The 14,690-nt window shown below is 41.4% G+C and overlaps 1 protein-coding gene across 1 annotated transcript; it reads right to left on the reverse strand.

Annotated features, from left to right (window-relative positions):
• Positions 1 to 4,807: 4,807 nt before the first annotated feature.
• Positions 4,808 to 14,147, reverse strand: LOC108682685. The gene is made up of 8 exons (XM_018171901.2): positions 14,092 to 14,147; positions 12,879 to 13,479; positions 12,255 to 12,548; positions 11,193 to 11,572; positions 10,678 to 10,936; positions 9,940 to 10,129; positions 9,308 to 9,503; positions 4,808 to 9,008 (listed from the first exon to the last, which is right to left on the reverse strand). The coding sequence occupies exons 2-8, from the start codon at positions 13,075 to 13,077 to the stop codon at positions 7,518 to 7,520; spliced, it is 3,009 nt and encodes a 1,002-aa protein (XP_018027390.1). The 5' UTR covers positions 13,078 to 13,479; positions 14,092 to 14,147; the 3' UTR covers positions 4,808 to 7,517.
• Between the last annotated feature and the right edge of the window lie 543 nt (positions 14,148 to 14,690).

Consider the following 14,690-nt stretch of genomic DNA (forward strand, 5'->3'; position numbering starts at 1 on the left):
ACTCACTCCCTTCAAACCTATTCCTCAAAAATCACTCCTTTTAAACTCTCTTTCAACCTACTCCCTCAAAACTCACTCCCTTTAAACCTACTCCCTCAAACTCCCTTCCTCCCCCTAGTGTCGGGATAGATGCAGGAGGGAAGGGAGGGGCCGTTATTACACAGTAAGGGCGGCGAGCTTTTAGCCAAATTGCTCCGGTGCGGACGATGGACCAAAGTCGTGCTCCGCCTCGACGGTTATCGAACCTCAGCCAGCCACAGGCAAAAGCAAATTCTGGCTCCAAAGAAGCAAACGAGACCCAAATTTGGCGTTCACATTTGAATTTATCTCACACTGATGCAAGTGGAACCAAAACGTGCCTGTAACATTTACATATGTGTAGAAATCCAGCCGGTAAAAGTGTACGATGATGAACACGGTCGGAATGCAAGCTTGAAAATTGTTTGAAAGTTGGAAGCTTCTTGATAGATGGACAAAGCCATCTATGAAAAAAGCAAAATTTTCTAAATTTAACTCAATATAATAAAACCGATTATGAGTATTATGCAGTCTTCAAAATTAATTTTATTGGCTTGAAGAACTTATTAAGTATTTTATGATCCCATAAATGTCCAAAACTGGAAAAAAATAACGAATGAACTGTACAAAAAGATTAAAACTGCCAACTGAAAAGCAGTTTTTACTAACAAAACTAAACTGTTTCATTGAAGAAGTTATTACTTCGGCACCTGCATCAACCAATGCAGTGCTCGCTCCGCGTTTTTTTTAACGACGAAAACACGGAAGACATAACCCAGATAAATGAGCTAAACTTTGTCCAGTAACGTGATTCAATTTTCTTAGCTTCTTTTCGAGCATGACATTCTGACCCAGTTATACCCGACAACGTAAGCTATCTGTTCGTGCTATGAGTAAAAAATATAACTCATTACTCACTGCAGTGAGTGACAGAGAGCGCATTTTCTCGTCGACGAAAACTTGAGGTCACGGACAGACGGACGGACAGACAGACAGACAGACGGACATGGCGAGCACAATAGTGCATTTTTTCCATAAATACCAGCTCCTTTTCGAGCATGACATTCTGACCCAGTTATACCCGATTTCCAGCTCCTTTTCGAGCATGACATTCTGACCCAGTTATACCCGATTTCTAGCTCCTTATCGAGCATGACATTCTGACCCAGTTATACCCGACAACGTAAGCTATCTGTTCGTGCTATGAGTAAAAAATATAACTCAGTACTCACTGCAGTGAGTGACAGCATTTTCTCGTCGACGAAAACTTGAGGTCACGGACAGACGGACGGACAGACAGACAGACGGACAGACGGACATGGCGAGCACAATAGTGCATTTTTTTCATAAATGAGAAAATGCGCTAAAAAGTGTGTCAATATGTGGACAATATGAGTCATTTTTTTCTGAGTCCCACAGGAAAATAAGAGCGTCAAATCTGCGACCGATTGCAGCCGCCATGACCCATCCCGTCAGAATAATTCGGCCATAACTGGAAAATTGTGGAGCCACGGTAGAAAATTCCAGGCTGTCTCGCCGCGAATTGAGCCTTGAAAACCTGGAATTAGGAATTCGATGGCTTGGAACTGGTGGCTTAAGGAATATAATTTTTGTTTCTTATTAACCAGGAATTTAAATGCAAAGAAAATACCACGAAAATTCACCATATCTTTATAAGAGAAAGAAAGATATGGTGAATTTTTGTGGTATTTTTTTTTTTTGCTTTTAAATTCCGGGTTAACTTGCGATTCAAGCAAAGAAGTGATTTCAATATTTGTTTCTTATTACGATGCCGATGATTATGATGAATAATCGTTATAAAGCATGAGACGAAGTTATACCTAACAGCAAATGTTTACTTTCAGATCCATATAAAAAAATATTTAGGTCGGACCTCCAGGCTAATTTTGGCTCAGTCCTGCAATGATAAAATAAATTTCTGATAATCCCTGCAGTTATTATCACCTTTTGAATGATTATCACATAGAGCGAGCCAATAAGACACTAGCGTTACTCAAAAATATGAAGGAGTCGTAATGTCTAAATATTGACACACTCTCTCACTAAATGTACTATCAGAGACCCGAGTTAGAACTGATGTGGCCCTTTACCGTGTCAAACTGGGTCAGGATGACCCACATAATAGCCAAAATTCGGACAAAGTCTCACTCATTTCTATGAGTGAGCACAGGAAATTTGAGCCCCGGAGTCTGGCCAGGACTTAATATTGACACTAAAGTGCCTTCGAGAGGGAAGGATAAGATAGAGAGTCTTAATCTCGAATTTAAATAATGTATTATTTAAGTCCCGATTTGGAATGACCAACAACTCTGGTAGAATGCTGCAAAATAACTTATAACGTCATAGTATACGATGCAAAAACAAATAACTCAGTATGCAATAATTGCTCACTAATACAATAATGTTACAATACAATAATATATCAATAAGTATAATACTAAAGTTAGAATTTGTAGAAATGAAAATCACGAGGAAATAGGACGGTTTCCAAATGAAGAATGGAATTTTTTCATAGTATTTCAATGAACGGAAATTTGATATATAACTATAGAGGGGTGAACAGCTGAACTCGAGAGCGGGGACAATTTATAATGAATTAATGTTACGGCTCTAAACACCATTTAATTATAACACGAATGATAGGGAATCCGGAACTAAGTTTACAATACACGAAAACATATCTCCTAATATCACAACAGTACAAAACAGATTTTCAAAAAATAAAAGACTTTCACCAAAAATGTTCTAGCCTACCACGTGTTGGCACTGCGTGCAAAAGAACACACTTTTCGAGAGTTTGTTTACTTAGGCCGAGTGCATTTGTTCATTGGTGTGCTTCTGTTGTCGACGCAAGGGAGGCTCTCTTTTGTTACACCCATTATCATCCAATATCGTAATAACATCCCTCGCAACACCCATACATCGTCCCTACACTCGTGCAGACATCCTTATACTGTCCTTTTATCCTAAAATCGACCTTAAAAGAGCTACTTAAACGCCATGCAGTGATCAACTGTACCGCATATTACGATGAAATATTAGCCTTCATAATGACGTTATATTTTTTAGATGCGAAGAATATGTGTGCAGGATCCGTGGATGGTAAATTATGTTCGAAGATTATGTTGCAGGCGCTGACAGTAAATTATAGGATTCGCCTGCTATGTGTGTGTCTTAGAGACAAGAATGCCTTGACCATAGTCGTCCTCGTGATCATAGCACCATGCTACGCGGCACATATCCTACGAGTCACAGAATCGCAAATATCGACCTTCGGTTGTAGTGCGTAAGGATGAATTTCACTGCAGTTTACCGTACCAATGTCGTCGCTGCTGCACCGGAATGCCTCATGTGGCTTGGTCCAGGCATTTGCAGATTAGTTCGCTCAATAAAACCCTATTTTGATTTGATTAACCACATAACGCAATTCATACGCTAGTCATCGCGGACAATTGTCGATCAGGGCTGGCTTACGGCGACCCAGCGGGTCCAGTTCGCTGCTCCCAGAGGGAGCCACGCGTCCGTGCTCGCACATGAGTTCTATCATCTGGTAGTATTTCTTGTTCATTCGTAAATGTCTCAAGAGAAGATTCCTAATTTTGTCATTATATGACACAATCCTGCAAGAAAAAAAATTATGTCGGACCTCCAGGCTAATTTTGCCACAATCCTGCAATGCTAAAGTAAATTCCTGAAAAGACCTGCAATTATTATCACCTCTAGAATGATTTTCTGCCACATGGAGCGAGCTAAAAACTTTCCGCTAAAGCTACTAATGTGGGTTAAATTGCCCCAAAATAACTCAATCCTAATCAACTTACATCCTCTATAAATTAAGTTCGGCTTGCACACTGCACAGTTATGGTAATGTAAAGTTAAGGTTGGATAGATGAACAATCAAGTGAACACTGTAAATATGGTTGTGACAGGATATATAACGGCCCGTTGTGTGAATGTGTGAACATACACTAGTAAACACTACGCGGTGATCTCTTCCCGTAAACTAACCATTGTGCAGATCTCGTCATATTCACAACAAAAACTTCAATTTTTCAATTAATATTTATCAACTAATCATTAGTATTGTATAGCAGTATAGTATCTTCGGCATTGAAGAATAGGCCTGGATAGGCCTGTCGCCGATTCTTGTACTTTTCTTGGCTAGACTGGCCTTTTGATCAAGTCTTTTCAACAGACGGCAGATTTAAAATCGCTTCTAGATATCAGTTGTTCCGTAGGGTACGAGGCATTTTAAGACTAAACATATGCTCCTGCATGGCCTTGTCTAGTCTGTTCTTGAAGGCATTCATACTCGGAGCGTCAACAATATCTTCAGGGAGGCTGTTCCACATGTCGATGACTCGAAGCGAGAAGAAATGTTGTCGCGTGGATAAGTTGCACCGCAGTTTTTTTAGTTTATAGCTGTGACCCCTGGTATTGGTTCATGTTTCAAATTCTAGTATTGATAATCAAATCAAATTCAAATTGATAGTCACCAACCAATAAGTTGCGATTCTAAAGACTATGTAATAAAATCGTATCAATCTGCAACTCCAAAATTTTTGCTCCAACAAACTGCACCAAATGAATGAGTCACATTGTCCAATTTGACATTAGTTTAGCTAAATTAATGTAGTGCTACGTAGGATGTAGGAAGCTTGCTCCTTATCTTTTGATAAAGAGCATCAAAAGATGATATCACCGACCATGTTTTGCATCAAAAATCGATGTAAGACGCGGGGCTGCGTAAAAGGAAAGTGAAACGAAATTCAAGAGCGCATTTTTTTATTGTCCAAGAAAAAATGACATCACACAGACAGTTTTTCGACGCTAACCTGCCCTACGGTATACAAGGAACGCGTGGCCCTTGTACACACAATCTATACAATAAATTAGTGCCAGGAATCTCCTCCAGTGACGTACGCGCTAACGTAGAAATATACAAAACTACACACACGGCAATGAGAGACAGCATTGAGCACAGAATGGGAGACTCCTTATCTCCACACCGACGTAAAAGACTCATAGGAAGAGCAATCACAATTGATAGTTATGAGCTACAATTAAGGTTAATAGAACGCATAATACGCAGGAAGGTACGCGGGCGATAGCGTATACGCGGTAAATACATAAAGTTATTGAAGATGTTTACCTCACTATTTCATACAATCATGCCTGAATGAGTTTATTTTTCTCTTAATGTCGCAAGACTGCAGAAAACAATGTCAGCTAGCGATTAAAATAATCAATGCAAAAGAAATACAACAACCAACTATTAACATAGTTTCGTATAGGTTTCATAAATACAATGTTCGTTCGCATATCAAAGTTTCTATCTTACGATCTGTCAACAAGGAACTATTGCGGCCTGACTTGTCGTTCACACTACATCCATTGAAAATATAGAGAAACTTAGGTTATAATAAGTCATTTCCATTCGAAGTAACGTCAAATAAAATCGAAAGGTTAAATATAGCTGTTCAAAGCAAAGGATAAAACTAGCACCTTCCACAACCATAACTTTATTCGAGATAAAAAAGATTAGAAAAATTCTTCATCCAGACTTTCGTACTGCATAGCCTAACATGCAGGCTCGAAAAAACGATTCGATTTTGGATAATCGAGAGATTCAATAATCAGTGTCCGTGACAGTTAACATATGAAAACTGAAGAGTGATCGATATATTCGCCAGGGGAAACATTTTATGTGAAGTAATAGCACTGCAGAGATCAGTCCGTAACAAGTGTAATCTAATAACTGATAATTCCACGTGATAAATATTCTTTGCCGGAAACAAAATTCAAAACAACAAAATTATGTGCAAAGTAGAAAATCGTCAGTGCAAGATAATCAAACGAAGTTCAGCAGTCACCGGCTCAACCGATGGATGGATTCAGATAAAATCGATAATTTAATTAAAGATGGCAAAACGAAATAGATACCATGACAGCAGCGTGTGCTGTAAAGAGACTCGCACTAATAAACCAGAAAAGACTCGCACTAATAAACCGGACAAACTGAAGGCGCAGTAGCGGAAAAGCTTGGTACATAAGCATGGATAAATGGGTAAATCCACAGAGAGAATCCTGGTCAATCTTACAATTGATTGGGATAAAAAAATCACAATGAAGAGGACATAATGTTACCAGCACAATAACGAGAAGAATAATACTGGCAAGAAAATAAATGGACAGATTAAAGCATTAGAAGATCATAACAGAATAAGGAACGAGGTTATTTCGAAAGTAATTTCACCCATTCAGAAAAATCGCGAACAGTAGAAAACAAGTGATTTAACAGTAGACAACTTTTGTTCGCCGATGGTAAGGTTATTTTGACGTTAAAAGGACTTACGAGTATAGTATTAGTCCTACTATAAAATTAACAATCCCAATAACATTGTTAGCTGTTGATGTATTCGAAGAATATATGTCATGAGGAACGTGAGTGAGAAAATCAAGACAAGTGATCGATTAAATATAATTAAAGTACGCAAGTAAACCTCGGTAGTTGAATTTAATCTAGCGCATTATTCTGCAGTTTTGTTCTCAACAACAAAAGATGGCGGGAACTATGAACATCAAATAGCAACTACCCTCAAATCGACAATTTCATCGATTAACCTGACAATGAATCAATACATGAACAAGTAAATAGGAAGTACACAAGCAAGACTTCGCCCCAAGATCTAAGAAAACACTTCACATCGTCCACTGAACATAATATGATATTATAACTAATGGAGAATAAATGTTGATCGTGAATCATAATGGAAATTCGCTATCAATAAAAATAGTTGAGCACACACGCTCTTTGAGAAATTTAAATGGAAGAATTAATGTGGCCAAACAGAGAGCCAGTATAATACACAGAATTGCATGATATTTAAGAGAAGACAATCTTCAGGAAGTTTAATATTCGGGAAACTTGAGCGCTTTGCCATGACGGAATTAATAACCTACCTACGGTACGTTCCGCACTCTGTAGAAATCATTGGAAAAGATGATCTCAGTCAAAAGCGTAGAGTGGCGAAGACAATTTCTAGGTAATTCAGTACCTAAATTAAAACAATAAAAATACTAAACAAGAGAAGGAACCTAAATTTATCGAAAAAAGTTTCGAGTTAGTACAGACTGACGTTGGTTACAGTCTTATAGAGAGTGAATGACAAGAAAACTGTAGAGTTTTCAGGTTCACAACATCACAAATTTTCTGAGCATTCAAAGAACATCGCATCTTGAAACGATTGTTTAACTACTCAACAATGTGACAAGTTAATATAGTACAGAACACCATAAATTACAATTTTAGAAAGATGAAGACAGCATAATCAAGAGATTTAAACTACTTACTTATTATCACAGTTAGAGGCTGACATCGCAACATCTAGAGAGGCTTCACTAAAGCCTTATTAGTACTGAACAGAAGCTACATTACTATGCAAGAGAGATACATGACCAGGTGCGGTATTTGACGCTCAGCTGTGCAGGAGGCTCAAAGATTGGGTGCGTTTAGAAGCCTCGCGTGAGGAGGACGACGAGAGCTGAACACATACATAACCAGGGGCTTGCGTCGACGAGTTCTGTGATGCGCCATGTTCAATACCGGGGATTGAACTGCTGTCTCCGCAGGTTTCGGGAACCGAGCGATGTCGCTCTAAAGGAGCACGTCCAGGGTTATTGAATTCACTAAAGCTACGGGGACAATTTACACCTTGGCATAAAGTCGGTCGTGTGCTTTCAGACTCACTCTCATTGCCACCACATCTCGACACACCAGCGTCGGCATACGTGTTTCCGGCGCACGCACCGATTGAAATTGCAGCAATCCTGTCCACGATAGCAGCGTCAACACATTCTAGTGCAGCGGTTTGTTCCGCCGCCACAGTTGACACAGGCATGTTCAGGTTCGCAGGGGTTCTGTTTGGGCTGTAATGTCCTGCGCCATAAGCCTCTCTGTAATCAAGAGCCTGTCCAAAGGTGTTCTGGGGGCTGTCGGAATCACAGCAGCTTTGATTAACCGTGCAGCTGCTGACACTGCTGAGGTCAGCTGCTCCTGTTAGGTTATTTTCACCATCGGATCCTTTACCATTGCTAGTTTCATACCAACTTTCCATAAAAGCAGCTTCCCCACGTTCACCTGACGCACAGTAATGCATTTTACTGCCGCCGCTAACGTCAATGGGATAGCTTTGTTGTTCCCTCTCTGCACCTGAAGAGAAGTTACCAAGAGACCCTGAGGCTGCAGACACGGCTGAGGCAGAAATACTTGAGAGCGCCGAGGCTGATACGCCCGACATGGCAGAGGCCGATACGCAGGACACAGAGGCACCAGAGCCAGTCTCCGAAAAATGATCTTCGAGGTTCAAAGAGATGTGGTCTCTGCTCTGCGATGACGCGGATCCAATAGAGAACGTGACGCCCTTAGAGTGAGCGGAGAATTTACGTGCCGTGATGATGGCACTCACGCTGTCCAGCCTTGGATCGCTACCATGCAGAGGATCGTGTCTGTCACTAACATCAGTCGTTCCATCTATACCTCCATCACCACTCAAGTAGTCGGTAGCATCATCATCATTTGTCGCTTCGTGATGGTGGTGGTGGTGATTATGATGCACTCTATGGTGATCATGGTGGTGGTGATGATTATGATGCACTCTATGGTGATCATGATGGTGGTGATGAATGCTAACGTCGTCATCTATACCAGCGTCACCGCTTCCCCTGCCAAGACCGTCCCTACCACAGCCTCCCTCGGGGATATACAAGTTGGTGGTCGTGTTGGCAGAGATAGACGACAAGATGGACGGCGCGGCGACGCTATCGGTGTTGGCGATGACACCGACGCTGCTGTGGGCGCCGCAGTCCGAGGCGTCCAACATAACCGTGCTGGCGCTGTCGCCCGCCTGGGCCACGTTCGTTACGTTGCTTAAAGACACTACGGTGCAGTGCTCCCCTTCTTCCTGTACCTGTTTGACAAGATGAATTATTACATTTCTATTACAGAGAACAACCTTAGACGTATAGCTTTGAGGAAAGAGCCATTAATTTAACAGTAGCAACCTTTTCATAACAATCAGCACACTTCTAAACTGTCCAAACCAGGCGCTAGCAAACTCTGCATAAAGCTAAGAGTCAACAACAAAGAGCCATCATCTATATACCTAAAACCTCTCGTTGCGCTAAACAGTTATCGCACAATGCTATAAATTAAGTAAAATGGGTATAGTAATTAATATTAATAGTAATAATAGCAGTAATACATCACCTTATATCGCTGCACGGAGCCAGCAAGAGCGCGTGTAGACGCTGTGTCAACGTCAGGAGTGTTGACAGAGCGCTCTGATACCGCGAGAGAATCAGTGTCAGGTGCGCGGCACTGGACCACACCGCACCTGCTCGTCCCACCGCCTGTGATGCGCGACGACGTGTAGTCGCCGCCCATCTCAACGTGCACCTCCAGTCTGCCAAAAAAACTAAATTAATCCAACCAGTCAATGTACCAAACCAGCCATAGTATAATAATTTCAAGAATTTATTTACACTTCTCACTTGTGGGCGCGAACACCATAACATGAAGAAGAGGCAATGGATCGCGCTAAGTTCTCACTTGTGCAAGCGAACGCCATAACATGAAGAAGAGGCAATGGATCGCGCTAAGTTCTCACTTGTGCGAGCGAACACCATAACATGAAGAAGAGGCAATGGATCCCGCTAAGTTCTCACTTGTGCAAGCGAACACCATAGCATAAAGAAGAGGCAATGGATCCCGCTAAGTTCTCACTTGTGCGAGCGAACACCATAACATGAAGAAGAGGCAATGGATCGCACTAAGTTCTCACTTGTGAGAGCGAACACCATAGCACAAAGAAGAGGCAATGGATCGCGCTAAGTTCTCACTTGTGGGAGCGAACACCATAACATGAAGAAGAGGCTATCGATCCTGCTAAAGAAGGCGGTGCGATGGCCACGTTGCTGGCGCTCTCTCTGTCAGGTTCTTCGCCCCCACCGTCCACGCCAGCCACGCTCTCCGTGCTCACGCCATCGCAGCTCGCGCTGCCAACGCCGCTCACGCTTGAGACTCCGCCGTCTGCAATATATGAGAAAATTATATGATGGATCAAAATGTGGTAATTGACATCATCACGAGAGGCTAATATAAAATTAAATGTTAGTTTAAGGTGCAAGGAAGTAAATAGACTCTTACATTTAGGTTTTCATTGTGTTTTGTCAACATTGAGATCTCGCAAACCTGAACCTTGGGAGTCAGTGATAGATTTTTATTGTTAATAAGTTGCAACTACTAAATAATAGTTGAAAATGAACATAGTATGTAGTTCTAGTTTGTGGAAAGAAAGATAAAGGGTGGTAAATTGCGAGGAGAAATTTATAGTGATTTAGAATCTACTGAAATAGTGGTCAAAACAGCCGATTGCTCAAGTGCGTGAAACTATTAAACAGACCATGACAGAATTGAAACTATTTAAAAATATGCAGAACATGTTTAAAACTATTCAAAAGTGCGTACAACATGATTAAAACTGTTTTAAAATATGTACGAGATAATTGAAACTGCGCAAAAATATGTATGATATCATTGAAACATATGAAAACATCTTGTGATCTTTAGAAATTAACCGTTTAATCTGGCGAAGCTGCGCACAGCAGCGGCTCCGCTCATGGCGATGTTGGCAGCGGTGAGAGCAGCTGATGACGCTGGCGTGTTGCTGTTGTCAGCCTCGTCATCAAATGCTATCCTGACGCCAGATGCGGACGTGATGACACCACATCCTCCAGAACGGCACAGCGAGATTGGCACCACACCGTACACATACGCAAGGAGGATTGGCACGCCAATGCTGACTGCAACTCCCGCGATCACGGGAGACAGCAAACTCTGCCAACATTCATAATATTTTACTGCGATAGCTTGGGACTATAATACTGATCTAATAAAAATATATGAAATAATTCAATATCTTGGTACCTCTACACAACTGCTCTAGGAAAATGATATTATTTATTCTTCATTTTGATAACCTCTTGAAGAAGAATCTATGCTTAGGCACCATTTCAATAGTTTTCTACAGATGGAAGTGGAACATTGTGAATGTGGAACATGAATGAAGTGGAACATTGTGAATATAACTCACCGACCAGACAACGCTGCACACGACCATAGCGTTGCGCTTGTGTCTCCCAGCAGAACTGTACTTGGCATGCACCTTCCTGCCTGCCCAGATCGGGATGCCGATGATGATAGCGGGCACAGCGAGTCCTGCGAGCAATGCTATACCCAAGGGCGCTCCCACTAGCGTGCCTAGCTGCCATAAGGCTTTTTTCTTGCGTGACCAGGGCTTCTTGCCCCAGAAAGTGCAGCCCGAAGGGCTGAGGTAGTGCAGATCAGAAACTTCCTTCATGCACAACCAGCAGAACTCTGCACCACACACCGAGCACGTCATGTGGTTACATGACCCGTCGTCCATCTTGACAATGAGCACCTGGCATCGTGGACACGCTTTCACGTCGTCATCTGCACGGGAAATGCTGGCTAGAAAAGCGAACACATCTTCTGACAAGTGTTGGATCACGTACACCGTCATAAAGTATGTTACGAGCCAGTCAAATATATATACTCTTTTATATCACTATGACGAAGCAAACCAATGACTTGCCTGAGTTGTAGAAATAAAATTTCAATACTTGACAAATTAAGTTAGGGGGGATTTTGAAGTAGGTACTTAGTAATGACAAACACAAAAATAACACAAGCGTAACGTGCTCATCCATGCGGCACATAAACAATGAATTAAAAAAATTCGGAAAATGCTGGTCATCACGAAGTCTGAAATAAGTTTTTAAACACGTGATATCTCCTCCCTGAAAATTATTAGAAAACAAGGTTTTACAATGCATAGCCTGAGCATCTCAAGAACTCCAGTGAGTAAACAAAAATTCCCACGCCTGCGTGAAAACGAAATGTGAAGGGAGATGAGTTCAACAGAAGTTCTCACCGCTATGTGAAGACGGAATGTTATAAGGGAAGTGAGCAGTAAACACAAGAGCAACAGAAGTTCTCACCGCTGTGTGAAGACGAAATGTTACAAGGGAAGTGAGTAGTAAACACAAAAGTAACACAAGTTCTCACCGCTGTGTGAAGACGAAATGTTATAAGGGAAGTGAGTAGTAAACACAACAGCAACACAAGTTCTCACCGCTATGTGAAGACGAAATATTATAAGGGAAGTGAGGAGTTCTCTGTCCCCGTGCCATGTCACAAGTCTGGTTGGGATGCCACTCTGCCTTGCAGTGGTAGCAGAAGTGGCTGCCGCACCCTGGTCGCTCACACTGCAGCTTAGGACAGCTGGCGCAGCCTGAGGCTATTACGGCGTAACCACAATCAGGTGCCGGACACCATCTTGTGTCGGGGTCAGTAGACAGCACGCGCCGTAGCATGAAGTCTTCGAATTTGTAGGATAAGGCTGAGTTGTTCAAGATCTGGTGGATATCTGCAACACAACGAAAACAATAAATATCAATAATAAATAACAACTAGCTTCAAGATGATTAAATTGTATTTCAACAAACGAAAAAATACTGCCTTAAAAGAATTATGAAAAAATAATTTTTCCTAACAATATGCATCAAATATTTTAAATCGGAAAATAATTGCCATATAGAGAGAAGCTCTTATTCCCTAAAATAATTTCCTTGTATAATGACGAGCATGACAGTCACGCTTGTAACGTCATAAATAATAATAGCAGCAGGCTATGTCTGATCTTTCGTTTGTTAATATTTATCAATCTATAATAACATCAAGAAACAATAGAACTCACCGGTTGGGTGCATAAGCTCGCTGCACTTAGGACACGTGATGGTGATACGTGACTCTGAGATTTCCATGGCGAGGTATTGCTTGAGACACGTGATGCATGCCGAGTGTGAACACGTGAACAACTTGGGGAACTGATCAGCAGGAACGTCTTGCAGACACAGCACGCACTCGCGCAGCACCACAGCACTGCAGCTGCTCATGCTGCCGTGCTCTGCAGCAGCTACAGCAGCAGCAGCGATGCTGGAAGCACAATATTCCGCATCCGCGGATGCGTAAACACACGTTTTGCTGCCCGCTAAGTGAGGGCTGAAGTTACTGTTGCTGCTGCAGGGCGCGCTGTGTTGTGACAGCAGCCTGACAGGTAGTGCAGGTGGGGGAGTTGATGGTGAACTGTCTCCTGCACAAGTCTGGCGCTGAGTACACGGGGTGGATGAGGCTAAACTGCCGGTCTCACTGCAGTGGCGAGGGTGGAGTGAAGGTGGAGGAGTAGATGGAGTGCTGCCACTTCCACTAATCTGGCGATGGAGGTCGCCAAGCCCCGAGGTCTGTGGACCGGTGCATTGGGTCTTAGACGCCGACCGATCCAAGGGTCTTGTGCCATCCTGAGAGAATAAAGGCAGGCTTACAGGGCATTCTGCTGAATTAAAATTTATAAATAATCAGGTCAAAAATAATTTATTAATGATCATGCAGAAGTATGTGAGTAAGGTTGTTCACATGTCATGGTAAACATAAGATACCGTATTGTACTCTCGTCTTGCTATGTAGGACCGTGTGCCAACTTTATTCCATTATCGTATACCACTTAGGATACATTTTCAGAAGTGTAAAGGCATAAAAAGAGCTATAAAGTTCTGGAAATTATTTTGAATATATTTATCATATGGGACTTTAGAGCCAACGATTAAGTCTAGTAGCCACAGAGTACAGGAGTGTACTTCTGAAATACAGGCCGAACTACACGGTAGCATGACACAATTACGCAATTTTTTTAAATAAATTTCAACACCAATTGACAAGAATACTTATTGTTCAAGAGAAAGTAACGTAGCACGCAGGCGTGAAGCTCTAACCTCTATATATATATATGAAACAACGAAAAAAATTCGTACGAAAACTGAAACACATCAACTGAAAATGGTTCAGTATTAATCTAATTCGCATAATATCAACACAATCTATACATAAGTAGCTCTTTAAATACTAAAACTTACTGCATTAACTTTGGCGACATTGTCACCGGATTTCTTCCTCGCTTTCGCGCGTCGTGTAGATTAAGGACTGCCTAAATAATTTATTGCTGGACTGCAACAATAACGCCTAATTTATTTCGGATTAAGGACTGCCTAAATAATTTATTGCTGGATTGCAACAATAACGGGTAAGTTGCTAAGCACACGATGAACAATTCACTGAAGCGATTATGAGTACGTATATAATGGGTAGATTGCATAATACCTGAAATATGCCTACAGCCAAATCATGGATCCTATTGCAATACATAATATTATTAATGATCTTTTTGTGCTTTTGAAATTTTGAGAGAAAAAGTTTTCAAATAATCCAGATTTCCAAATAAAACTGGGAGCAATCATGCACCGATCCAAATTTTGAAGAAATTAACTTAGAAATTTAATTTCGTAGGATTTGATTCGAAATTTTTTCCTCTATTAAAAAGTGAAGGATGAAAACCCTTCACTGCAATACCGGTACCCTACATGGAATAAACTACACTGCCCAAGACTATAAGCCAGCCAAATTATTTCGGTAGGCAACTCATATGTTACAAATTTCTGCCAATCTCTTCAAGAAA

The sequence above is a fragment of the Hyalella azteca genome, unplaced genomic scaffold (assembly GCF_000764305.2).
Source record: "Hyalella azteca isolate HAZT.00-mixed unplaced genomic scaffold, Hazt_2.0.2 contig10900, whole genome shotgun sequence".
Classification (NCBI taxonomy): Eukaryota; Metazoa; Arthropoda; class Malacostraca; order Amphipoda; family Hyalellidae; genus Hyalella; species Hyalella azteca.